This window comes from Haliotis cracherodii, unplaced genomic scaffold, assembly GCF_022045235.1.
Source record: "Haliotis cracherodii isolate W230 unplaced genomic scaffold, xgHalCrac1.p SCAF_13, whole genome shotgun sequence".
In the NCBI taxonomy this organism is placed as follows: Eukaryota; Metazoa; Mollusca; class Gastropoda; order Lepetellida; family Haliotidae; genus Haliotis; species Haliotis cracherodii.
Genome location: NW_027266268.1, coordinates 22,842,370 through 22,868,103, shown reverse-complemented (window position 1 = coordinate 22,868,103; position 25,734 = coordinate 22,842,370). Strand labels below are relative to the sequence as shown.

Below are 25,734 nucleotides of genomic sequence, written 5' to 3'. Positions count from 1 at the left end.
TTCAATTCCGTATTTAGACTTGTATCCTATTTCCCCCTGTCTTTTCAGGTGAACAATTGACTTGCCTTCGTATCGGGTGGTCAGGCTCGCTGACTTGGTTGATGCATGTAATCATATCCAAATTGCGTGGATGGATGCTCTTGCTTTTAATCACTGGATTTTCTACTCTACACTCGATTATTTACATATAACAGGAATATTGCTGAGTGAGGCGTTAAATAACAAACAAAACACTCACTTTGCCTTTAATACACTGGTGGTCTAGTCAGATGTATGAAGTAAACACTTGTGGCGTCTCCTTGGGCAAGTGAATATGTTCGAAATGTGCCTCTGTTCACCCAGCAGTGAATGGGTACAATGTAGGAAGTGATGGCAAAGTTGTTAACCTTCTAGCACCTAACAGGCAGCTTGGGTTGCATACTCCCCAGGGAGCTGAGAATGATTCTTGAGTGCACATTGATCAAGTAACATGAGTAATGATAGTGTTTTAAGCATGCCCCCGAGTGGTGTGGAAATGCGCAATATAAATAGCCTATTATTATAAACGTAGAATACCGTTACGTCATAATGTGTAAAATGTATTTGACTTACCCTGAAAGCGTTTTGTTGTTCTTTTGAATTATCGCCTCTGGTCATTTGCGTACAGAAAGCTGTGATGGGATCTGTTGCCGACGGTAGTGTTTGGGGAAAATCGTTACAATTTTCAGCAAAATAACGCCATACTGTCCAGTTCCCGTTCAAGTAACGCTCCATATACATGGCGGCAGGTCGGGCGTCGACCTTGACACTGGCGTTGGCGGGGACGTCAGGAGCAGCAAAATATATTTGTACCTCGGATATAAGAAAAACATCCGTAAAATTGACAACGACTTCTACAACGGTACGATTACCGTCACCGTCAACAGTATTTTGGGACTGCCAGTACCTCGTCCATATAGGTTGAAGTTCATAATACGTATTACTGCCTAACACGAGAGTTATGTTGTCTTTGTCTACCATATGTTCCTTAGGATGAGCGTTCGACGCGCATGTGTAGTTCGCGGTATCAGTGGTATCCAAACTCATATATATCGTTTGATTCGGGTCGCCGCATGTCGAATTAGCTGTTATGGTTCTTGCCGATGGAGCTGAAGCTGTTGCCAAAACAAGTTCTTGGTCATCCGGGTAACAACCGCGGTCTCCTGGACAAGTCTCACCGCAACAAAGATGTATGAAGACAATGACACACAGGTAAACAGTGGTTTGGGCATACGGTGCCATGATGAACATCGTGGTGATTAGCGGTGGGTAGTAAGTACTTGGTAGCGTCTATGCTGAAGTCTACATCAGTCGTTCACGCCTTCCGACGGTTGATTTAACCATGACTCACACATCTACACACCGCTCACTTCAGAACGTCACGAAACGCCTATATAATCAATGTACACTTGTTGATTCTAGACACGATCTGCTCTTCTTCCGGACCAGTTGAAAATAATATCTTTCACTTAAATAATCCAAATGGAATGAGAACCTTGGTCTTGGTTACTTCTCGAGGTATCCTCCCTTCGTGAAAATAAGTCTTTCGAGAAATATCTGAATTGGAATTACTTCGCCCGTAAACACATGTTGCACCCATCGATCGTCTTTTCGGACCGCGCGCGGTTTGTATATTCACGACCATTAAGCCAAGCTGTGCACGGCGACTGGGCGGGGTCAGTGTTGGGAGAATTTACACATACTAGTCGATCAATGCGTACGTGACAGGAGCATGGATGCATCGATGCGTCAGTAGGTACAACGGCGGACATGTTCCAGTACACGAGTTTTCGTAATGCTCGAAAGTGCCTGAAATTTTTTTCGTCAAATTTTTATAATATGCTTAATTTATTTTTATGTTTTCGATGATATGAGCCATTGATTTGGGTTATTGTATTGGTTTTTACACATCGGTTTTCAGGTCTTTTTTTTTTTTGAAGGGATAAAAGCTGTGCCCATGTGGGAATCGAACCAGGTCTTCGGCCCGACAAGCGAATTCTTTGGCAACAAGACTGCACCGTCTTTCCGGTGAAACACGGATAATATGATAATGATAATGATGATGATAATTATAATAATGATAATAATAGTAGCTAAAAAAGAAGAAGTTTATTAGATCCACATGCAGTGATGCGTCCAGCCAGAAGTTGTACACTGATTATTGATTCAAAACAAAAACACATGTTGATGTAAACAAATCCAAATATTTCATATTTCATAACGGAAAAAAGGTGATGTATCTGTATTCATGGATAAGCTCAAATGACACGACCCTGGTCGTTGTAATATATTCTGGTAATACGCAGGTCAAATAACAACCTACAGCGAATTTAGAAATTGATTACAATCAAATATATTTTGGCAATGCATAACATACGAGGTGAAAATATTTTGTATGTCAACAGTTCGACCTGTCGACACTGTTATAAGGTGTACTGGCTTCATAAGTGCGTGTAGTTTAGTGTGTCAGGTACACGGTCGACCAATCACCAGGTAATCCTATAATCCAGGACCGGTAACCACAAAGCGACCGTGGCACCGAGGCGATTGTAACTCCCATACTTTAACACAAACTAACGACAGTCGTAACGCTACGGTCGCTTTGTGGACTGAATAATTATAACCCAGAAAACTAATAAATTCCCCATCATACGAGACATTTTCAACAGGTCGATTTATGTCTGTGGCGCACCTGGGTACACCTGTCTTCAACACCTGAGTGTGCACATACACGATGATTATCAATATACACGGGGACATAAAAACTAATACAGCAACGAGTTCTTTTCGGTTATCGTGAGATGGATACTTATTGGTAATTTATGATTTTTTTATGGATTAGGAAAATGTAAAAAATATGGATCGATATAGTTCGTGTCTGGCTCTATTGATTTCTTGTTTGATGTGAAGTTCATGTAGCTATAAACCTGAGTGGAGTCAGGTATACAGTTTTATCGGTGTCTTTCGTCACCTTTCTTGTATCGTGAGAGTGAGTGAGTGAGTGAGTTGGGTTTAACGCCGCTTTTAACATTATTCCAGTTATATCGCGGCGTGTCAGCTTAATGTGGGAGGAAAGCCCGAAGTGATGCAGGTCTCAGACGTTTACCACTTCGGTGAAACCCACGAGCACGGGTATGGTGCTGACAAACCTAGAAACATAATTGGGGCGAACCGGGATTCGAACCCACAATCATAGGTTTCTGGCGTACCCAAGGGACGCAACTCTGCACAGCGAATCGCGGCGCCTTAGACGACTGGGCCACCCGTGCCCCTTGTATCGTGAGACACTTGATCAAATAATGCCAGTTCATCGTGAGACCCGTGAAGGTCCGGGGTAGAATAGTTCTTCAGCAACCCATGCTTGCCCTAAAAGGCGACTATGCTTGTCGTAAGAGGCGACTAACGGGATCGGGTGGTCAGGCTACCCGACTTGGTTGATGTATGTCATCGTATCCTAATTACGTGGGTCGATGCTCATGATGTCAATCATTGGATTGTCTAGTCCAGACTCGATGATTTACGGACTGTGCCATATCGCAGGAATATTGTTGAGTGCAGCGTAAACAACAAACAGACAAACAGTTCATTGTGATGAACCTGGTGGATTTTCCGCTGTTCGTGATAATTTTTCGATTTTGATTGACTTACATAATTATTTCAGCAGCCAGAGAGGTGAGCCGAGATGGCGTTTAACGTCACGTTCAGGAGTCATATATATATGGATTACTGCACTTTCATAAACACGCAGATTTTCCAGTCGACAGGCATATGCATACTCCTGGTCCATCTGAACCCTTTGAATATAAGTGCAATAAGCACCACCCTTCTATTCTTCGGGTAGATAATCTACCCAGCAGACCATGGAGTGAGGGAGTGATTGAGAATTGTTTCCGCCGCTTCTAGCAATATTCCAGCAATTTCACGGCGGGGGACACCAGAAATGGGCTTCACACATTGTACCCATGACGGGAATCGAACCCAACAACACACACACACACACACACACCACACCCAGACAACGAAGGTAGTCATGAAAACATGAAGAAGTTATGACACTTGATCTCTGTGGTCAGTTAGATCTGGTGACATCATGCTACCTCCAGAAAAAGGCTGCTCCTACAGAAAGACTAGATATTTTTTCAGGTACAGCTGCAAACCCAGCTAGTAATTGATACTGAGCTGAAATATTTTTGATAGAAAACATCTTGCTACAATGTTTTATTTATGGCTGACGATTTCTTTTCTTACAATCTAAAGCATAATAATGTGGGACAACATTCAACATTTTGATAAAATCCCACGCATGCACACACGCACACACACACACCACCACCAATGGCCAGTCTCTAAGTTCAAACATTGTATACAAAACACACAAAAACTTAACTTTTATATAATTTTATTTAGGTTGTCTCACAATGCCTTTCCTGACATCGCAAATGCCCCAGTTCAGTGTCATCTCGTCTCTGTGAAAGTCCATGATATATTACAGGGACAAGTAGGGGCACAAAGATGAACAGCACAAAATTCACAATACAAAATCTGGTGGACTGATTGGCAAAATTGTCTTCTTAATCAATTTGCAGAGTTGTGTCCCTCAGCTGACAGGATCCGCTGATCATGGGTTCAATCCCAATGTTACAAAGAACAGATACAGACACAGGGTACACTGTAAAAACACTTTGAAATAAACACCAGTCACGATATTTGCCCTTGACAATATCACTAAAATAAAGACTTCATACAAATGTATTGAAGATTAGTGGAGCACATGTGACATAAATCACAGAAAAACATCCAGTGTTCCATTCCAATAAAACCATGTTGAGGTGCGCACATCTTTGGCCTTGAGCGTGTCTCCAATACCTCTTGACAGACACAGGTGTAAATATCTCAAGTCTAGAACTACAGAACTCTTCAATCATGAAGAGCGGAAAAGTGAGAATTTCCTTGGCATGCGGCCATCTTTGCTAGCCAGAGCAGTCTCGATGTTCCCGTACGACGGCATCTGTGACAGAGAACCGTAGGCAGCTACAGCAGGTCTACTTCGCAACATCCTGGTAGCAACTCTTCTGATGTCTTCCTCGGTGATCTTGTCTGCAAGGTGAACGAGATTAGCCATCACTTTGAGTCAGAATGTTGTTTGTTTAAATTCCTCACCCAGAAATGTTTGTTTTGTTTGTTTGTTTTTTTGTTTTTGTTTGTTGTTGAACACCCCACTCGGCTATATTCCAGCTATATGACGGTGGTCTGCAAATAATCGAGTCTGAACCAGACAATCCAGTGATTGACATCATGAGCATCGATCCACGCAATTGGGATACAATGACATGCATCAATCAAGTAAGCAAACCTGACCACTTATCCCGTTAGTCGCCTCTTACGACAAGCAGTCGCCTTTTATGGCAAGCATGGGTTGCTGAAGACTTATTCTATCCCATATCCTCCCAGTAATGACCTTGACTAGTAATTATATTATAACAAGCATATCACAACTGCATAAAAATAATGTTTTATTTTATTTAATTACTTGTATACAGATCAATAGACCCTAAAAATCAGGAATGGAAAAATAAGTTCAATTCATTTTTAGAGTAGTTTTATTTTTCTCTTGGCCCAATCGACCCAATTTTCTTACAATAATAAATAATAATTGAAAAGTCTATGTTCATATCAACTACTGATGGCAAAACGTTAAGAAGAATTATGTTAATAACTTATAGAAAAATCAGGAATAGTTAATAATTTCAATTCATATTTAGTGTAGTTTTATTTTTCTCTCATCCTACTGACCCATGTTTCTTACAATTACAAAATAATAATTGAAAATGCTATTTTCATATCAACTACTGATCAACCTGGCAAAACGTGAAAAAAATAATTCTGTTCACAAAAAAAGAGAGACCTATAGAATAAATGTGAACCAGTGGGTTATAGCATGAACCGTATCATGCTTATATTATGTCTTGTATTTTTGGGGGCGGTCGGGTAGCCTTGTGGTTAAAGCGTTCGCTTGTCACGTCGAAGACCCGGGTTCGATTCCCGACATGGGCACAATGTGTGAAGCCCATTTCTGGTGTCCATCGCCGTGATATTGCTGGAATATTGCTAAAAGCGGCGTAAAACCAAACTCACTCACTCACTCTTGTATTTTTTGTTGACTCAAGTTGTGCACTCATGCATAAAATTAGGGCTGTCTCTTTCCTTCACTTAGTAACCATGGTAACAGACATAGTGCTAGATCACTGCACAGATACTCACTGATTTCTTCGTAGAAGTATTTGGCTGGTTTGCGATGGCCGTTGGCCAGCACCTGTCGGCCGATGTCCTCGAACACCACAGGCCTAGACTCCAGGTTCATCAGTAGCATAGACTGGACCTGTCGCTTAGCTCGGTCCAACTCATCCTGGGGAGGGAGGGAATTAGCATCTAATTATATCGTGAATTTGGAAACTACTCGATTCTGATTGGTCAATCAGGGGTATCAAATCATAATAACCACCTCTGACTGAAACAGCAGATTTGATGGCTACATCACCACAGAAGCAGGTGGGTGGGTGGGTTTGTGAATGGTTTGAAACCACACCCAGTAATATTCCAGCTATATGACAGCAGCCTGTAAAAGTTAAAATCTAGACCAGACAAACCAGTGGTTGATATTATGAGCAATGATCAACACCGATAGAGTGCTGATCAGCCAATTCACAGAGTCTGATCACCTGTTCCATTGAGCCACCTCGCTCCACAAGCATAGCTAACCTGGGACCAGATCCGGGTAGAATAGGTCTTCAGCAACCCATGCTTGCCGTATATGGCGTATATGCTTGTCATAAGAGGTGACTAACAGGATCGGGTTTTCGGGCTCGCTGACTTGGTTGATGCATGTCATCATATCCCAATTGCTTGGATTGATGCTCATGATGTCAATCACTGGATTGTCTGGTCCAGACATGATAATTACCGGACTGCCATCATATAGCTGGAATATTGCTGAATGCGGTGTTAAAGAAAAAACAAACAAATTCAGCCCCGGAGTGACCATTTGGATGCCTGCATAATACATATTTGTGAATGAGTGTGTGAGTGAATGAATTTTGTTCACTTTGAATTCATGCCTTCTTATTTTGGGAGGAAAGTCCAATGTGATTCAGATTGCAGCATCTTATCAAGTTTGTATGGTGCTGCGTACCAAAGATCAAAACCAACAATAACCCAAGGTAAGCGGATCGTGGCATGGCCAAGGAATGTAACTATGTACAGCAAAATGTGTCACCTAAGACTACATGGCAACTTGTACCCTATCAGATGTGTTGAATATATCTCTTGACCTGTGAAGACTGGTGAAGGCTTACCGGGAAGACTTTGCTGGCAGTGTTGACGACCTCTCTGACAATGACCTCCACGAGTTCAGTCAGCTGTGAGAACACATAGGGTACACTCATCATACAGAGGATAAAATGTTGCTTCACTTATACTTTTGATAAGGATATTTCCATTACTCCCTCATATAAAAAACAATTCATAATAATGCTAAGGCAAGAATTGTTCCCACAATCGTTTAAAAAGAATGTATGATCAGCAATTCTGACTTACGGTACATTCGGCAAATTAGAAAATGAAACCTTCAAAATATTTTTGAGTACTTATGGGTTATGTTGGTGAAGTGACATGATCATTTTGAAAATGATAGGTCAGGTTTCAGAACCATAGGCCAGGGGCCGATCTTGTCTTGTCCATCAGGGATGCAACTTGGGGCATTATCAGCTTGGTCGGAGGTCAATACTCAGCCCTACAGCTACAGAACCGGGGAAAATACATTGATTTGCCCTTCTTTGTGGACGTGGGCAGTACGTTAGCTTGGTGGTTAAAGCCTTCGCTTGTCACTCCGAAGACTAGGTACAATGTGTGAAGTCCATTTCTGGTGTCCCCCGCCGTGATATTGCTGGAATATTGCTAAAAGCGGCGTAAAACCATACTCACTCACTCTTGGTGGATGTGTGATATGTACCTGTGAGGGTTACATTATAACTAAGTGATAGCTTAGCAATGGTAAGCTGTATAAAAGAAAATGATTGAACAAAGGAAATTTATGGCTTTTGGAACACTCCCCACCACCACCTCAAAAGTAATAAAAAGTAAATTTTTCCCAGTTTGCCTGCCACGAGAAATCTAAAATCTCAGATCAATTCCTGGTGATGTTTCTGTCGACAGTCAATGACAAGGAAGGGTATAGTGAGTGAGTGAGTGAGTTGTGTTTAACTCCGCTTTTAACATTATTCCAGTTATATCATGGCGTGTCAGCTTGATGTAGGAGGAATGCCCGAAGTGATGCAGGTCTCAGACGTTTACCACTTCGGTGAAACCCACGAGCACAGGTATGGTGCTGACAAACCTAGAAACATAATCGGGGCGACCTGGGATTCGAACCCACAATCATAGGATTCTGGCGTGCCCAAGGGACGCAACTCTGCACAGCGAATCGTGGCGCCTTAGACGACTGAGCCGCCCGTGCCCCAGGAAGGGTATAGACACTGAGAAACACGACTTGGGGACATGTGAAAGTTACCTGTGAGGGGTGAGAGCTGGCGTGGATGCAGAAGAGGCCAGTGTCCTGGTAGGCGTGGTTGAAGGCTGTAGCGTTGTACATCCAGTGATACCTGCACACAGAGGAGGGACATCGTATACTCCCCAGGGAGCTGACTAGTGTTTGTTGATTTGTTTCTTGTTTAACACTGCACTCAGCAATATACCAGCTACATATATAGCTGTAAATAATTGAGTCTGGACCAGAAAATCCAGTGATTGACATCATGAGCATCAATCCTTGCAATTGGGATACCATGACATGCATCGACCAAGTCAGCGAGCCTGATCACCCGATCCCCTTTGTTGCCTCTTACAACAAGCATAGTCACCTTTTAGGGCAAGCGTGGATTGCTGAAGACCTATTCTACCTTCGATCTTTACGGGTCAACTGACCATAGTATTTGTACTGTGTCTGAGCATGTTGAGGATTAGTGGTTTTCCAGAAGAATGGTTAGGTGATCAATACCATATATGGAGTGGTATGACACAGAGTGGCTTGTTCTAACATTCCCTACCTGTTGAGAACGTTAAGGTACAGCCGTGTGTACATGCCTTTGCCTGGACCCCCGGCAGAGAAGGATCCCCCGCCCCCCATCATCATGTTGAGCACGCAGAAGGCCACGAAGTCAGGGTCCTGATGGGAACAACTCTCCAACCCGATCACAACATGCGCCAGTTCTGGGAATGGGGTTGGCCCTAGACTCACATCCGATAAATCTTTCTCCACCTGATGAGGGACAAAAGCCAGTCAGTTCCAGGTCTGTTCTGTGTGTTCAGAGAGTTACATGCTGTGCAACATTTATGTACATCCAACAGTTGATAAATAAAACAAACTTATCACTGAGAGTCCACAAGTTACAGAGTCTCATTTTTAGTCATATAATATTGTGTGTCATGGGGTTTCAATTCAAAACACTATCTATACAAAGGGTTTCAGTTCAAACACTATCCATACAAAGGGTTTCAGTTCAAACAATATCCATACATAGGGTTTCAGTTCAAACACTATCCGAACATAGGGTTTCAGTTCAAACACTATCCATACAAAGAGTTTCAGTTCAAACAATATCCATACATAGGGTTTCAGTTCAAACACTATCCGAACATAGGGTTTCAGTTCAAACACTATCCATACAAAGAGTTTCAGTTCAAACACTATCCATACAAAGAGTTTCAGTTAAAAAACTATCCATACAAAGAGTTTCAGTTCAAAAACTATCCATACAAAGAGTTTCAGTTCAAACACTATCCGTACATAGGGTTTTAGTTCAAACACTATCCGAACATAGGGTTTCAGTTCAAACACTATCCATACAAAGGGTTTCAGTTCAAACACTATCTATACAAAGAGTTTCAGTTCAAACACTATCCATACAAAGGGTTTCAGTTCAAACACTATCCGAACATAGGGTTTCAGTTCGAACACTATCCATACAAAGGGTTTCAGTTCAAACACTATCCATACAAAGAGTTTCAGTTCAAACACTATCCATACAAAGGGTTTCAGTTCAAACACTATCCGAACATAGGGTTTCAGTTCAAACACTATCCATACAAAGGGTTTCAGTTCAAACACTATCCGTACATAGGGTTTCAGTTCAAACACTATCTGTACGTAGGGTTTCAGTTCAAACACTATCTGTACATAGGGTTTCATTTCAAACACTATCCATACAAAGGGTTTCAGTTCAAACACTATCCGTACATAGGGTTTCAGTTCAAACACTATCTGTACGTAGGGTTTCAGTTCAAACACTTTCCGTACATAGGGTTTCAGTTCAAACACAATCTGTACATTTCTCTTAGCCCATGTCAAAATAGCTGCAATGAAAATTCTAAAATAAACATTTCTTAAACTCCTTAATATCAAATGGCACTAGTTCAGTATGCGCTTTATATATAGACATGCAATGTTTGGCAAGAAAATATTTAACAGTTTATTTGTTATACTACTTAAGTAAACCAATCCTATATTAAAACTTAAATCCAACTTGTTGTCATGGAAACATAAACAATAAAAATTTCTAAAAGTGCTATATATCAAAAGGCACCAGTTCAGTATGTGCCTGGTAGACATGCAAAGTTTTGTAAGAAAGTATTTAACGGTTTTTGAGTTACACTCCGGAAACGAACACCACCCCTGTAGAACCTAAGTCCAACTTATTGCCATGGAAACGTGAAAAATAAAAATTTCTCAAATTCCTAAATAGCAAGAGGCACCAGTCCAGTATGTGTCTGGTAAACATGCACAGATTTTGTTGGAAAGTATTGAATGGGTTTTGAGTTATGCTCCGGAAAGAAACTCTACCCTATAGAACCTAAGTCCAACTTGTTGCAATGGAAACGTAAAAAATAAAAAAATTTAAAATTACTAAATAGCAAAAGGCACCAGTTCAGTATGTGCCTAGTAGACATGCAAAGTTTTGTAAGAAAGATTTAATGGTTTTTGAATGGGTTTTGAGTTACGCTCCGGAAACGAACACCACCCTTATAGAACCTAAGTCCAACTTGTTGCCAGGGAAACGTAAAAAATATAAATTTATAAAATCCCTAAATAGCAAAAGGCACCAGTTCAGCATGAGTCTGATAGACATGCAAAGTTTCGTAGAGAAATATTTAACAGTTTCTGAGTTATGCTCCGGAAAAGATATCAGGACGCACACACGCACGCACACACACATGCACACACACGGACGGAACCCATTTCTATATCCCCTGCCAACTTCGTTGGGGCGGGGGATATTTATGACAATCCTGCCTCACAACACAACCAACTTAACATATGAACATGATGACTGAACAAGTCCGACCTACTTGTAAATTGCCCCCTGTGTACTGTGCCACGGACTTGTCGTCCGCCTTGTTGGTGTCGATGATCCCAACATGCTCGGTCCAGATGGGGGACTTCCTGTTGACGAAGTACTCCTGTGTGAGCTGCACGAGGTGCTGGTGGTCCATCCCCACCCCTGCAACCACCATCCTCCTGGGGCTGTGGAAGTTCTTCAGATACGTGTACAGACTGCTCCGGGTGTGGACCGCGATGTTCTCAGTGGGACAGAACCTGGGCAGACCTACAGTGTTGTCTCGGAAGGCGGCCTGGAACATGCGATCAGATTCACCAAATCATTTTTTTTGTCATCTGGACAAAAAAAAGCCCCCAAATTCCTATGGGTGTTTTTTAACAAAATTTTGCTTGTATTACTGTTGTATAAAAAATATTTATTTTATGAAATTAACCACAAAATCAACCCTGATTTTAATTGTTTTTCATTTTGCCCCTCGGTATAGTGGCAAACAAAATCTGACCTTACCAATATTATGTCTAGCAATAAATAGTAACTCAGCATAATAACGACTCATCACTGGGCAAGTTGGTGTCCCCTAATGTTGGCCCTATGATCAATGTTCCAGTACAACTCACAGCATGGATAAGCTCCATCAGCAGGGGCTCGGGGTCGGGCTGCATGTTGAGATTCTCCAGTTCAAATGATATCGCTACCCGGGAGTCTTCAAGCTTTACAAACAGACACAGTTTACAATATACTACTCAAAACAAGTTAAAGAACATCCACAATTGGATGGTTGTGTGTTGTAATACTCACCAGCCATGACAGATTAACTATAATCACACGAAACAGTCCGGTATTCTTCTTGAGTAGCATACATCAAACATTTCATCATATGGTTCTTTTTCTTGGAAATGAAGATGATAATATTGATGCTTCAACTTGTTAACTTTCAGTGCGTTTGTATTGTTTTACGCCACACCGAGCAATACTCTAGCAATATGACGTCAGTCTGTAAATAATTGAGTCTGGACCAGATAATCCAGTGATTGATATCATGAACATCAATCCACGCAATTGGGATACGATGACATGCATCAACCAAGTCAGCGGGCCTGACCACCCGATCCCATTAGTCGCCTCTTACAAATTGCATGGATTGCTGAAGACATATTCTCTTCCCGGATCTTTATGAGCCAAATGTAACAACAAAGGCTAACCTTATCATGAGTGAGTGAGTGAGTATGGTTTTACGCCGCTTTTAGCAATATTCCAGCAATATCAGGGCAGGGGACACCAGGAATGGGCTTCACACATTGTACCCATGTCTGGAATCAAACCCGGGTCTCCGTGTGACGAGCGAACGCTTTAACCATTAGGCTACCCGACCGCCTAACCTCATCATGAGACAAGTACAAGCATGACACCCTTAACCCATCTGGAGATTCAAACCTAGGTCTTCAGTCTATGAGCCAACGCTTCAACCACTAGGCTAACCCACTGCCTCAGCTATAAAAATATATCTGTTGCCACTAAATCATGCATTATAGCACCAAGCTAAGATCTTTGTCTACCTGTAACAGCTGAACAACTCTTTTTCAGCATAATAATAAGTGATAAACAACAGCTTGTAACCGACGCTTCATGTTGTGAATCTCAATGCAGTGAGAAGGTAAATCAATGGCATTGATTGGATGTAAGCACAAACAAGCTGACCTCATTGTCTGTTATGTTGGGACGCAGGACGACCTCCGACAAAATGTTCATGACAGCTGGCAGTCCTGTTGTTTCCGCCGAGGCCGCGTATATCAGCGTGTCTCTGAAACACAGGTGACATGACATGACATGACGCAATCTCATGACACAGTCTGACATGACGAGAATAGGTCAGTGAATGTTATTTTGCTGTGAAGTAGACAGTTTTCCTGCTATATCAAGTCTTGACCTTGCAAACCAGGGATTGATAGCATGAGCACTAAGCCATGTCATTGGGGGTCAATTACACATGAGGCAGGTCATGCATTGTTCAAGTAAAGTCAACATAGCAACTTTGCACATCATAAAACAAATGCTCAACCAAACTTAAAAAAATAATACAGCGTAAAACAGAGAATAAAAAATTATAAGCTAATTTCTCACTCAAAAGGCAAAATCTGCCACTGGGATCAAAACGGGTTACTTGTATTTTTGGCGCTGCACAATTTCAACCACCAGGCCGATTCCCCCTCCCCCCTCTTTATACAGTACCTTGACCCCTGACAGTCACATATCCCACCATGCTTCTCAAGTTCTTGCAGAATGTGATCCCGATTTTCATATTCTGTTGTTGACTGCAAGTTGAATGACAAGGATGTTAATTATCATGGTAATGGATTATCTATCCATTATTTTTGTACAGATAATGATCGCTATATAAATGTAAGCTATATTTATTATTTCCAGTATCAATTAAATATTTGTATCAGGACACAACTAAAGATGTGGATGATGAATTGGGCATATTTAGCAGCGTTGTGTACCTGCTGAGTGTACGAGCAACTTCACCACACTCATCATATCATAACGAGATGTGAACAATGGAGTCTGAACCAGGCTAACTAGTGGCTGAAAAATACAAGCAACAATCAACGCCATTGGGTATTTTGGCACACAATCAGCCATGTCACAGAGCCTGACCACCATTTTAAACATAGTTCTCTCTCATAGTGAGTGAGTATGGTTTTATGCCGCTTTTAGCAATATTCCAGCAATGGGCTTCACACATTGTACCCATGTCAGGAATCGAACTCAGGTCTTCGGTGTGACGAGCGAACGCTTTAACCACTAGGCTACCCGATCGCCCCTCTCTCTCATAACAGCAGTTGAAAGCTGGGAACTTTTCTAAGCTTGCTAACCCCCACATGAAAGTAACATACTGTTTAGTTCCAATGTTCACATAGCACGGGTAGTGAACTACTTACACAGAAAGCTAGTTTCTCCAGGAAGTGGGAGACCCCACTGGGGTAAGCAACTTCGTATCTTGACCCTGAGTCCAACACAACTGAAACATGGGAGAGGAATTAATTATTATTCCGTCTTTGAGATATAATAAACACAATGTGACTGTTAAACATAGCACATGTTGGTTCAACATTCAGAACTAGGTTATCATACTGTTAATCCATAACGATTACACTTAAGAAATCGGATACACATTTCTCAAAATGACAGAGCTCCAGATAAGCTGCGTATCTGCGTAAAATATGCATAAGAAATGCAGAAATACGCAGTAAAATAAAATCCAAGCGTATCAAATACGCAACGAATATTACAGATACGCTACAAAAATAAAACTTGTGCGTATCATCAAGATATTGTAAGTAACCCTGCATATTCGATTAGCAAATCAGCAACTTATTTTGAAATTATAAACAGACATTCCGTCAACCCTGCCAAACTCCACGATGACAGTTACATCATGATCATTTGCCATCACACTTTTGTGTGGAAGTATCGTGGTATTTTGGAGTCCTATAAAGCTGTCAAACCCACACGACACCAGTTTGCAGGGACTAGATGAATAGTGTTTTTAAATATTTAACTTAAATACCCACATGTGTAAAAACTAGTGGTAACAGAAAGTTGAATACCCAGATAGAATTACTGATACCAAATGATTTTAAAATGCATGGGTAAAATACCCACAACACCAAAAGCTTATCTGGAGCTCTGAAATGAGTATGAAAATTTGACACTTGCGCAAAATTCTCTTTATATTGCATTGGTGCTTAGTTTCATTAATTCTTATCATGCTTATTCATGTTGTTGGCAAAATAAGTCTTTCATGAGAAAAAAACACACAAGACACCCTCCCTACCTCCTACTGTACAGAATTGTCCAAATTTGTTCTGTGACGCCACTGAGAGGCCGTTGTTGAGTACCGTGACCTGAGTGTCAGCTGATGACCCCCCAACAGAGGCATACTGGGGGAGGGGCATGTTCGGTAGGGGCTTGGACAGCGGCACAGAGGTGATGTCTGCCCCAGGAGTGCTGCTGCAGAAACTCCGACATTTTGGGCTGCCGGAACATGAGAGAATCATTTGAGTGGTCATGTTGATGAGGGAATTAGTTTTAAAAATCTTGGCAACAAGTACAGCTTAGCTTTTTGGCTGAGGCTGCTGCCAGTGGCTCTTGCTTCATGGATCTTGCATACCTCTTCGAGTCTTATGGTCAGTTGTGCTAGGGTTGGGTACTTTACCCCCAACTCTATCCTTAGCCCTTGGAGTGTACTACTTGCCAAACAATATTTTGGAACTCCGGTCCACAGCATGTGAGCTCAATGATGACTTGCATTTAAATGATGACATGAACAACAAACTCATGTTTACATTATTCCACCGATTTGAACTGAAAAAAGGACTGTACCCATTACCATGATTACACTATGAGGCGAATATGATTCATATCATGAATATAGGGTAATGAATACGGATATTAATTCGTGAATAACAAGTCAGCAGCTGATGTATTCTTTGTTATATACAGTGAAACAATAACATCATAAATTATTTGACATGGTTGGTTAACTATTAATATATTATACATTTAAATACTGCACTTTTCCAGGTACTAGTATCTGCTCAAATGCGACACTGACCAGTGACAACAATACTGTCAAATAAAGTATTATACACCTGTTATAAGAGTGTTGTCTTTGAAGAAATCTATGCATATAATATGCTGTTCTTAAGGATATATGTAGCTACAGGGTACTTAAATGCACATGATTGCATATTCATAAATATTCGATTCTAGTGCATGTAGTGGCCACCAATAACGAATTCATGAATGGATACGGTTTGATTCACTGTATACGCGAGTAAATCATGACAGCCCTAGTACCCATGGACTTTCTTGGCTGTGGAACCGGTCCTTCCACATGTTACAGCTGCCTACAACCCTTTCCACGCTTGCTACAACCTACGTTCAACCAACCCAGCTACAACCTACGTGCAACCAACCCAGCTACAACCAACAGTAACTTTCATACAATGACTGATACATGCATTTGCCTCATCTAGGATATTATTTATTTGAATTATAATCACGGGACCATCGAGAAAAACAATTAAATCATTCAAGGCATCGGAGGTGCATCAGAAAATGTTATTTAGCCTACTTTTCATGAAACATATATCAGGGTATGTCACTTTACCTCCGATAGATTTTCACAGTGACAAGTAATACTTCCCTAGAAATTAGGCTTATTTCTAATTTTGAACACTGGTTTACGTTTAGATCTACATGCAATGATTTAACAGCGATTTATGGAAAGAACGAGGTTCTCAATGTCACACAAACAAACTGTTCGCTAATCATTTGCACTAATGTTCGGGTTCTGACAATGATTTGTAAATACACATAATGCAATTAGATAGCTACAGTTAGTTTGAATCATCCAAAACTACAATTAGGTCTGTACCTTTTTAACCTTTGGCATCCTCTTTTCCAAACACGACTCGCCATGCGGGTCGCCATTTTGATATAACGCTTTCCGGCACTTTTACGACAACTAATTTCATGTTTGTTATTCAACATGGTTCAATATTTAATGTTACGAAATCAGTGCTACCTTGTAGAATCCATGATCGGATAAATATATATGTTAGAAATTAATAGGGGTACTGTTTTGTTTACGACAACAATACCTATTGACCACACCCCCTGTTTTGCAAAAACACGGCTGAACACAAATTTCACTCACAAAATAATTGTTATGATCAAGTAGGAAAAAGGTGCAAGCTAAACGTCGAGTTCAAAGTATTTTTGTTTGAATTGTAGAAAACGAACTATCTTGTAAAATCTATGAAACACATTTTTGACATTTATAAATATTGTATTTCGCCGGCATTGTTTTACCACTTCAGCTGTCGGGATCCGCCATCACATTCAATTAATTGTGTGTAACTATCACATCTCGAGCAGGCCCCGTTGTATTAAGTGATTATTGTGCTACAACTATTCAGTAAGACACTATATTTTTTCTCATCACCCGCCTGAACCTTAAGGAAAATTAGTAGTGGACACTCTCGTCGATAAAATCCAGGGTGAACTTGTAGACAAAACAAACAAAATTGGGAAATAAAATTGATTATTGTTTGTTATTATATCGGAAATGTAGGCCACCCGAACCATAATTCACAAACAATTCACCAACAATAAATTGATGACAGGCATACCTTTGTACGTTCAATACATTACTATTAACATACCGTATTCGACGTAATAAGCGCTCGGTTCTTATAAGCGCCCACGGCGATATTTGCTGATATATTGGCTATATATTGGATAGTTGCAAACCCAATTAGCACCCCTTCCGATTGATCAATGTACACAAGACTTATTTATTCGCGTATTATACGCACTCGTGTGTAATATGCACCCTTAATTATGGGCAATTAAATTCTGGAAAAATATCATATCAGAGAGTTTTTCAGTCCATTGTTTTCTCTCATTGAAAATATGTATGCGTCTTGTTTCCAGCCATGTTGGTTGTCACAAATGTCATGATATTGATAAGGTTATATTAAATGTCCTTTCACAACCCTAAAATACTGACTCCTCAAATTCTCATACAATGACAGATCAACAGGTAATGTTCTTCGTCTTCGTTAACTTTCTTTAAACAAACATATTTTGAATATAAACATAATCTTTCCTCGTACAAAATATTTTCCCATCGTCCAGACTCAATGGGTAAATAATGATTTCCACAAGGGAATTTACTGACTATTGATACTTACTAGATACTGTTCTGGTTGTAGCACATAATGACACTGTTAATAAAATCTTAATTTTACTTTCCCATGTAGATTGCAAAGCCAGTTTTGACGTTGTACATCTTTCAATCGTTAAGAAAAAGGAACTAAAATATTTGATCATTATGAATTTTATTATTGATTTAATTGACGAAAACACTGACGTACTGCTTCAACATTCCTGGAGAAACGCCTATTTCAAAAGTAAGTGAGTGAAGAAAGGTATGAACGTCAAAATGTGTCGTTCATACACTTATAAACGTCGGTTTCGCGGTCATGTGACCGGCCTCTCGTCCAATGGTAAATCCGTGTATCGTGCACATTGCACATTAAAAAATGATATGACAACGTGAATAAGATAATCTTCCACAGATTAAAGACTCGACATTAAGCTGAGTGCTGTATGAATTTTATAGATTGATAGTAACTTCATAAATACATGTAAAAGTATGTTGAAACCAAACTAATATATTCCTTTTTGACGAATTTTCATCAAAAGAATACTCGAGGGAAGGAAAAAGAAATAAAAAAATTACTGTGCCAATTACCATATTTTCTTGTTTAGTGGAACTGTAAATTCTGAACGAAAGGTTTACAAGACACGATAATTTCCGAAATAAAATCCCTTTTGAGGGGAAAATGGCAGATCTTTCATTCTAGCATCGATCATACTGGTCTGGTCAAATGATTGTGAATGGTGACCCTGAGTCAAGTTCATAACGGTTCTCATGGTTTAAAATACCAAAAGTGACGGCTTCGTGTCTAAGGTATATCGTGTTGAATGCCCCCGGTCTTGTTCTGTCTCATTTACATTATGGTCGAGAGTCCACGAGAGTCCATGAGAGTCCACGTGAGTCTGCAAGATCACAACTAGGGTAATATAACCCTCAGAATCGTATTTCAATGTCAATGATATGTGTGGAAAAGGGGTTAATGTTGGTAACGAAACATTCCACATTTCGTTCCTATGTTAATACATGGTATATGTATTCATCATGGCTGTTTGATGGGCGTGGCAGCGACACACGGATCCACACGTGGCAACCTGTGTGTTGTTTGTAATATATATTATATCGAATACTTTTTTCCCTTCATATTATTTGACGTAATCTGACAATGTGCGTTTGTCACACATGATGCAAAATCAATTTGTCCTCGAGGACAGATTGTGTATTGATTTATGATTTGTATACGTCCAGTATTATGTCTTAATCATGAATTTAAGGGTGGGGTCTCTATGTAACATACACAAGCATCCCGAATGCCTCATTTGTCATATGTCATATGCACGTGTCATCACTTACGCGTCTATACCACTCATATATACTCTCCAAAAAATAGTATATACGAAAATAACAGATGACTTCAGAAATACAAATAGGTATCGATTGACGGCAATGGATGGATAAGAGGAGGATTAGGTGTAACATGGCCATCATTAGAACGTGTTGGCGGCGATCAATAATGGGTTATGCCCCTACGATTAGTCATAGGGACACAGCCCACGACTGGTCATAGGGGCATAACACACGACTGGGCATAGGGGCATAACACACGACTGGTCATAGGGGTATAACACACGACTGGTCATAGGGGCATAACACACGACTGGTCATAGGGGCATAACACACGACTGGTCATAGGGGCATAACACACGACTGGTCATAGGGGTATAACACACGATTAGTCATAGGGGTATAACACACGACTGGTCATAGGGGTATAACCCACGACTGGTCATAGGGGCATAACACACGACTGGGCATAGGGGCATAACACACGATTAGTCATAGGGGTATAACACACGATTAGTCATAGGGGTATAACACACGACTGGGCATAGGGGCATAACACACGACTGGTCATAGGGGTATAACCCACGACTGGTCATAGGGGCATAACACACGACTGGTCATAGGGACATAACCCACGACTGGGCATAGGGACATAACACACGATTAGTCATAGGGGCATAACCCGAGACTGGTCATAGGGACATAACCCGAGACTGGTCATAGGGGTATAACCCGAGACTGGTCATAGGGGTATAACCCGAGACTGGTCATAGGGGCATAACCCGAGACTGGTCATAGGGACATAACCCGAGACTGGTCATAGGGACATAACCCACGACTGGTCATAGGGACATAACACACGATTAGTCATAGGGGCATAACACACGACTGGTCATAGGGACATAACACACGATTAGTCATAGGGGCATAACACACGACTGGTCATAGGGACATAACACACGATTAGTCATAGGGGCATAACCCACGACTGGTCATAGGGGTATAACCCGAGACTGGTCATAGGGGTATAACCCGAGACTGGTCATAGGGACATAACCCACGACTGGTCATAGGGACATAACCCACGACTGGTCATAGGGGCATAACCCGAGACTGGTCATAGGGACATAACCCACGACTGGTCATAGGGACATAACCCACGACTGGTCATAGGGGTATAACCCGAGACTGGTCATAGGGGCATAACCCACGACTGGTCATAGGGGCATAACCCACGACTGGTCATAGGGGCATAACCCGAGACTGGTCATAGGGGCATAACCCGAGACTGGTCATAGGGACATAACCCACGACTGGTCATAGGGGCATAACCCGAGACTGGTCATAGGGGCATAACCCGAGACTGGTCATAGGGGCATAACCCGAGACTGGTCATAGGGGCATAACCCGAGACTGGTCATAGGGGCATAACCCGAGACTGGTCATAGGGGCATAACCCACGACTGGTCATAGGGGCATAACCCGAGACTGGTCATAGGGGCATAACCCGAGACTGGTCATAGGGGCATAACACACGACTGGTCATAGGGGTATAACCCGAGACTGGTCATAGGGACATAACCCACGACTGGTCATAGGGGTATAACCCGAGACTGGTCATAGGGCCATAACCCACGACTGGTCATAGGGGTATAACCCGAGACTGGTCATAGGGACATAACCCACGACTGGTCATAGGGGTATAACCCACGATTGGTCACGCATCCATTCATACGGCGTGGTATTGTCCGAATCAATCTCACATTAAAAATTTCCACTCTTCTTGCAGCACCTAGCCCAGTTCGGACATCGTAGAGCGGGCCTTCTGACGTCCCAGACGAGATCTATGAGGGAAAGATCGGGACCCATTGCTGTCCATTTGATTTCGGTGATGTTTTGGTGCTGGCGGTAGTCAGTTACGATAAGTGCATGGTCGGCACGAGCGTTATCGCATTGTAAGGGAAAACGTGGACCAGCATGGCGCGCAAACGGCGCAACTATTGGCTCCATGGACCATGGACAATATGCAGTGGCGTTCTGGATGTCAAAGTGATACCGCCTCATATCATTACAGACCTACCCCCAATCGGCGCTACACGCATATCAAGTAAATCCAGAGTGAATCTGGACTCGTTTAATCAGCGATTCCCCCAGTTTCTACACTCCTGTGTTGTTGACCTAGGGCGCCCTGTGCGGGGCCGATTATGGACAATTTGTGTCTGCAGAAACCTGTTCCAAAGTCTGCAAATCACAGATTGAGACATATTGAACATATTGGCTAACTTTAGCTGAGCTCTACCAGTTTGAATCATGTCATGTGCCCGTAGGCGTTCAACACGTTGAAGACGATGCATTCGCAGTCTGTATTAAAGCAAGAGTAGAGAGCTGACCGGTTACAATGGATATTGAAAATCAACAATACCAATTCTAAACTTAGATTAGATACTGCTCTCTCCTATCTCATCCTCCGTACCCTGCCTCTTGTCTGGTGCACACCCCCTACAACACCTATCCCATCCACCACATTATTGTGTCATTCGGTGTAGAAAGAAATTCTTACCATCCCAGTAACCCTTAACCACGTGGGTATGTAAGGGAATGTGTAAATCGTGGTTTCTCTGTTGTCAATAAAGGTGAAAAAAGAAATAAAAGAAAAAAAAACGAAAAAGAAAAAAAACCAACAAAACAATACCAATGGTTAAGAGCGATTTGACAATGGCATGGTGCACGTGTACTATTTCGTGTGTGTTAGGATGTGACGTTTAGGTGCTGAAACCATTCCATCATTTAAACACCACAGCCCTTTTTCAGAGCTTATATTTATTCTGTCGAATGATCATCACACTCATATTTCATGATCCCCTGCCTTTTTTGAGTATATAATGTGAAACTCCATGGGTTCTAAACTTCTACTCGGATCCGTGGTGGGTATGAGTCACACAAGCATGCTAGTGGTGTGTACGGGGTTTTACTGGCTGAAACGGCTTGTACATCCATGAGACCAAATCCTGAAAACGTAAATCAAAATGCGATCAATAAAATATTTATACATGTCAAAAATATGTCTAATGTCAGTGAGTCATGTTCGGATGAATATTAAAAGAACTATATTCTTTCACCCTGTACTTCATTAATATATGAAGTGTCCATGTAAATCACTAAGGGATAATAAGGTTATGAACCTTTATCTTAGTACATACCTGAATTGTAATGCCGGATAAAACGAAATTGAAAACCCCCCCAAAAAACCCCAAAATTAATAAAGTAAAATATGTCAGCCCCCAATCCTGAACAAAATATACCCCCACCCCTGGAAAACTGCTGACTGGGATGAGAACCAAACTCCCCCTTTCTCTTCCCCACCCCCAATCTCTCTTATCAACGAACGTTTTAAATGGGCAAAAATAGATATATACTGATGAAAAGTAGAAAGGGAACGGGTTTGTGATGAATCATCTGGATGCTGCATCGTGCATGAAGCTGGTGTAGCAGTGAGTGAGCGATTATGGCGATTTTAAATAAAAGTCACAAAACGATTTAAATAACCATAGGGATGCTTTGCTAAAAGCTAAAAGCAGAGATCTTTGTACGACACCCTCTGTGTCATAGGCATGTGTTTTTGAGTCACTATCAAGTAGTGATGATAACAGGTGACCGCGACAAGGTGAGCCTATCCTTCCCGCCCTACCGGTGGCACCCGTCACAAACACATGCAAGACCACATAGTACACGTCAAAACAGGGAATTGCATCAGACAATTTGGTCACTGATGGAATTGTCCTCCACATGCCTAGCTACCATAAACCTATGTGAAAGTTTTACTAAGGCTTTGGATGTTTTAACACTGACAATAACCCTTGAGCAAGGGTAGTATGGCGCTGTCACAACCCTTAATGGAACAATTACTCTTAAAGTAAACATTTTTACATTAAGGGTTACCTGTTAACTCTTAATGTAAATTTTTTTTCACTAAGAGTAACAACGCGCAACCCTTAATGAAAAAAAAAAATTTTTTTTTATATTTAGGGTTAATATCATACATATCGCCCCTTAATGTAAAATAATCTTATAAACAAAGTTTGATTGGATACTTTTTGCAATTGTCACGTGTTTTATTGTTTTTCCTCGGTTTCTTGCATTTATTCGTAATAAACAACAGCGTGAGAAACTGACTTTGCTCAGATCTGAGAACAAGAGGGGCTATTACAAGAATGGCAGGCTCGTCATGGAGGACATGCCAGCTACTACTCTGGAAGGTGGTGCGCATCAGTTGTCGGCTCTAGTCGCAGATCACGACTCAAGTCGAACATCGTCAACGGTGGATCAGGAGCGGGTGCTGCCGTCAAGGTCGAAGGTTATGCAAAAGCATAACAAAATACATTGCAAGGAATATAGAAGATTTAACCATCAAACTGTCCGACATTGGCTTTGTTTCTTTTGTATCTGAACATGACATTGTTGCTTTATTTGAAAAATAGTCAAAAGAAAATTACATTAGTGACATTTTTCCAGAATATAAACTTATTTTGTTTACCAGCCACAAGAAGGTCCAAGTTCGGGAGGTATTCGGGAGTAATACATTTGATAAAATATTCACTGTTAAGACGTGTTATTGATTTTCGATACAGATACCATGCTATTACTATTCTGTTGGATAAACGTATGTTTGGTTTTAGTAGAGCTACATTATGTGTATTTACATATATCCAGTCGGAGAGATCGACCTGGTTATAATAACAAAGATAGACAAAATGGGGTAGAGATTTTGTTGTATTTTTTATTGAGTACACTGGAAGAGGACCCAGCTGTTTCTATCATTGTACTTGGATTTGTTTGTTTGTTTGTTTGCCTGTTGTTTAACGCCGCACTCAGCTATATTCCAGCAACATGACGGTGGCCTGTAAATGTAGACAATCCAGTGGTCGACATCATGACCATCGATCCATGCATTTGGGATATGATGACATGCATAAATAAAGTCAGCGAGTCTGACCACCCGATCCCGTTAGTCGCCTCTAACGACAAGCATTGTCGCCTTTTACGGCAAGAATGGTTTGCTGAAGACCTGTTCTACCCCGGATCCTTACAGGTCCATTGTACATGAACAGTAGAACCGGTGTGACGCGGGACTATGTGGAGAACGATGTTATTCACCATGTTGAAAGTAATAATTACTTGGTAGATGTTTTTGCACAATTTGAGATGGAAAGATATTCTTGTGATAAATTACTTTGGAAAAACTCTTTTGGAAATGTGTTCAATTCTGAACACACATATTGTGAAAGGGAGAATTGGAACTGACTATCAAATCGGTGACTGAACATTTATTGGGCATTTAGTGAGTGCATGAGTTGGGTTTAACGCCACTTTTAACAGTATTCCATTGATATCACGGCGTGTCAGCTTAATGTGGGAGGAAAGCCCGAAGTGATGCAGGCCTCAGACGTTTACCACTTCGGTGAAACCCACGAGTACGGGTATGGTGCTGATAAACCTAGAAACATCATCGGGTCGAACCGGGATTCGAACCTACAATCATAGGTTTCTGGCGTGACCAAGGGACGCAACTCTGCACTCTGTTGTTTGAACGAACACAAGCCTTTACATTACTGTATAAGGATTGTAACATTTTACCGAATTTAACACTCAAACCATGTTTGTACAATGGCTTCCATAGATGTCGTCAAGGCCAGCTGATTTATTATGTTTCTAGGCAAGATGAGTCTGGCAGATGTTCTATTCAGTCGCTCCCTGTTTTGAAATGTGTCAATTATTGTCTCTTGTCTTTTCATAATAATATAAAATCTTTATAATCTTGTTTACCCCCAAACAAGTTGTAATATGTTGCGGCTGTATGTGGAATACTGCAAGGGATATTGAAGCGTTGTCGCATTGTTGCCCTTGCAAAAACAAGCAAAAAGTGTCAAAATTAGCCAAAGCGCGACATTGCGACAATGCGACAACGCGACATTTGGGCCATTTGTGGCATTGTCGCATTGTAAGATGTCCGAAAGGCTTATGTGACGTATTGCCATCCGTCTTTGTACGGCGTGCGTCATCCGTCTTGCGAAATCTATTCACAATACGATTTATACCTAAAATATGTCGAAAGATAGCTTTTACAGCTCACCTGGTACGAAGTTTCGTTGTGAGCTTATGTCAATTCCCACAGAAGATCGAATGGTCGGTTCCTAACTGATATGAAATACTCTACAGTCAGTATGCCTAATGTTCTTTTTCGCTATTTTCAAT

At 41.2% G+C, this 25,734-nt stretch overlaps 2 protein-coding genes across 4 annotated transcripts in view; both read right to left on the bottom strand.

Annotated features, from left to right (window-relative positions):
• Positions 1–1,589, bottom strand: part of LOC139459772 (laminin subunit gamma-1-like) — a 76,976-nt gene extending 75,387 nt beyond the window's left edge. For both annotated transcript variants that reach the window (XM_071241435.1, XM_071241436.1), the window contains exon 1: positions 592–1,589. In XM_071241435.1, the coding sequence (XP_071097536.1) occupies positions 592–1,269 (678 nt within the window). In that variant the 5' untranslated portion in view covers positions 1,270–1,589. The remainder of the gene's footprint in view (positions 1–591) is intronic.
• Positions 1,590–4,425: 2,836 nt separating this feature from the next.
• LOC139459073 (mitochondrial-processing peptidase subunit alpha-like) lies at positions 4,426–16,912 on the bottom strand. 2 transcript variants are annotated; one of them, XM_071240513.1, is made up of 12 exons: positions 16,853–16,912; positions 15,247–15,450; positions 14,351–14,430; positions 13,638–13,720; positions 13,107–13,209; positions 12,026–12,118; positions 11,419–11,700; positions 9,120–9,331; positions 8,585–8,675; positions 7,371–7,433; positions 6,280–6,424; positions 4,426–5,115 (listed from the first exon to the last, which is right to left on the bottom strand). In XM_071240513.1, the coding sequence occupies exons 1-12, from the start codon at positions 16,905–16,907 to the stop codon at positions 4,940–4,942; spliced, it is 1,587 nt and encodes a 528-aa protein (XP_071096614.1). In that variant the 5' UTR covers positions 16,908–16,912; the 3' UTR covers positions 4,426–4,939. The 2 variants fall into 2 exon arrangements, with proteins under 2 accessions (XP_071096614.1, XP_071096615.1); XM_071240514.1 differs by having other exon boundaries at positions 15,247–15,446; positions 16,852–16,907.
• Between the last annotated feature and the right edge of the window lie 8,822 nt (positions 16,913–25,734).